A 2713-nucleotide genomic window follows, 5' to 3' on the forward strand; every position below is an offset into this window, starting at 1 on the left:
GGTTGGAGATGTCCTTAGGAGGGTAGAAACAGTAATTTTGACCCGTTCCGCGCTCTGACCAAAATTGTGTGCACAGAATGACCCACACAGTATTCACATGCAGTCAATTGTGAAAAGGTTTCATAACTTTATACCAGAATTGGATGCATCGATCTCCGCGAAAGGGCCGGAGGTAGATTCTTCAGCGGTAAATTCTTTCGAGCTTCAACGCCTACTTTAGGTTCCCTTGCTTCTTTTTTTCCCGCACATGCAGGTGCAGATATATACAGAGCAAACATGCAGGGGCTCATCACGTTGCCTGCAATACTGCATCGTCGGTGAAGCTTTTGCCTTTGCAGCACCGAGAAGATGAGCATGCTCAAGTCTTTCCCGCACGGTATCGCCATGCCGGCACAGGCCCATCCAAGCTGGTACGTACGCAAGGCTCTCTTCCTCACACGCATATGTACGCGATGTGATGAGCAAGCGGATGAAGTGTAATCGTTGATGCATCATGCGTGCAGGTTTAGGAACCGGGTTGCCACAAGAGCTGGGACACGGGCCTGCAAGTTCACCGCGACAGCTCATTTCGAGGACACGGTGACGGGAATGCCGGTGCCAGAGCAGGCGGAGGCGGAGGTGGCGCGGAGTCTGAACCTAGGCGGGTGGGTGCAGGAACAGATGTTGCCGCTGCTCACCTCGGTGGAGGACGCGTGGCAGCCCAGCGACCTGCTTCCCTGCTTTTCACTTTCTTCAGCAGGTAGCGTTGCCGAGGAGCAGCAGCCGTCGATGACGATGATGGTGGAGGAGCTGCAGGCCCGAGCGTCGGGCGTGCCGGACGACGTGCTGGTGTGCCTGGTGGGCAACATGGTAACGGAGGAAGCGCTGCCGACGTACATGTGCATGAGCAACCGAGTGGTGGGCAACCGCGACGACACGGGTTGCAGCGAGCCCCCCTGGGCGCGCTGGCTCCGGGGCTGGACGGCCGAGGAGAACCGCCACGGCGACCTCCTCAACCGCTATCTCTACCTCTCCGGCCGCGTCGACATGCGCCGGGTTGAGAGGACCGTCCACCACCTCCTCCGCAACGGTATGCAGATGCTGAGGCCGTCTAGCCCCTACCACAACGTCGGCTACACTTCCTTCCAGGAGCGCGACACCTTCATCTCGCACTCCCACACCGCAAGGCACGCCATGCGCCACGGCGACCGCTGCCTCGCCAAGATCTGCGGCGTCGTGGCCGCCGACGAGAAGCGCCACGAGGCGGCATACACTAAGGCAGCCGCCAAGCTCTTCGAGCTCGACCCGGACGGGATGGTGCGAGCGGTGGCCGCCGTTCTGCGCGACAAGATCACCATGCCCGGCCAGCTCATGACAGACGGCCGAGACGCCGATCTCTTCGCGAAATTCTCGGCGGTCGCGCAGCGCACCGGGGTGTACACGGCAAGGGACTACGGCGACATGGTGGAGCACTTCGTGCGGAGGTGGAAGGTGGCTGACCTCGCCGGGGGTCAGCTGTCCGGCGAGGGGCGGCGCGCTCAGGAGTACGTTTGCGGGCTGCCGCGCAAGATCCGGCGGGTGGAGGAGCTGGCCCACGACCGCGCGATCAAAGCCGCGAAAGAGCCCGAGTTCGCAAGGTTCAGCTGGGTCTTCGACAGGTCTGTCTGCATCACAGGCAGAGCCTAATCCAACTGTCCATCTACTAAATTTCACCCCTAAAAATATCTACTCCAAGGCCATGAATAAGAAGCAGCAGCAGAGTATCAGGATCGTCGTCACGATCAGTAGAGTACCGTCTTCTGTTGCATAATACACCCTTCGTTTCATAATATAAGAATGTTTTATATTATGAGACGGAAGAAGTACTATAGTACGATTGATCGGAGTAATTAGCTGCAACCTATGCAAAGTATGTGTGTTTGTTTATTGAAGCTTGGACTAGTCGTATAACCAAGTTTATGCAGTGTACTTGTACTCTATATGATTCTGTGAAGTGATGGAAATGTATGTGTAATGCCGTGTGCATTTCTCTTTTTTGTGTACTTATTTGCAAACTCGGCTAAATAATTAGCAGTAATGTATGCAACTTTATTTGTGTTGGTTTGCTCAGGCTACAGTGCTTCACTACTCTAGCAGAACTAATTTTTTCGCAGTAACTAGCAACTGGCACATGTGTTGCAATGGATCTAAAATAGACTAATATATGTTCACAAACCCGGGGGAAAATATGACGCCATTTTTGGTAATTATCACTACAAATATGTTAGGTTTCATCCAAAATTCATTTGTTCTTGTTTGTTTGGATGAGGTGCGTGAGGGATTAGACTGGTCTCGAGATGTTGAGGGTTTTCTACAAATATGGAGCAAAGTGGCAGTGGTCTTTTGTACAAAATAGTTTTGGAGACAATGTATTGTATGATAAGTGTTTTAATAGTCTCCAGTCGGTAAAGGTTGTGCAGACTCATATCCGACTAGACTGGCATCTTTACTCCTAATGTCTCAGCTGGTAGGTCGTGTTCCGGGTTTAATTTTCGTCCCACCATTTTCGTCCGGTTTTTTTTCGTCACCTCCCCACCCCATCTCACCCCACCCCACACACGCACCCTCAAGAAAACCACCCCGCCCGCAGTCCTCCCGTCGCCGCCGCCGTCCTCTCGATCCCATCGATCCCATCTATCGTTGCCGCCGTCCGAGGGGGAGCCGCTGCCGCCGCCTCTGCAAGGCAGGGCGGTTT

General features: G+C 54.1%; 1 protein-coding gene across 1 annotated transcript; it reads left to right on the forward strand.

Annotated features, from left to right (window-relative positions):
- The first annotated feature begins 246 nt into the window (after positions 1 to 246).
- LOC123107150 (acyl-[acyl-carrier-protein] desaturase 4, chloroplastic) lies at positions 247 to 2013 on the forward strand. The gene is made up of 2 exons (XM_044529155.1): positions 247 to 410; positions 504 to 2013. The coding sequence occupies exons 1-2, from the start codon at positions 349 to 351 to the stop codon at positions 1663 to 1665; spliced, it is 1224 nt and encodes a 407-aa protein (XP_044385090.1). The 5' UTR covers positions 247 to 348; the 3' UTR covers positions 1666 to 2013.
- The last annotated feature ends 700 nt before the right edge of the window (positions 2014 to 2713 follow it).

This window comes from Triticum aestivum, chromosome 5A (assembly GCF_018294505.1).
Source record: "Triticum aestivum cultivar Chinese Spring chromosome 5A, IWGSC CS RefSeq v2.1, whole genome shotgun sequence".
NCBI classification, from domain to species: domain Eukaryota; kingdom Viridiplantae; phylum Streptophyta; class Magnoliopsida; order Poales; family Poaceae; genus Triticum; species Triticum aestivum.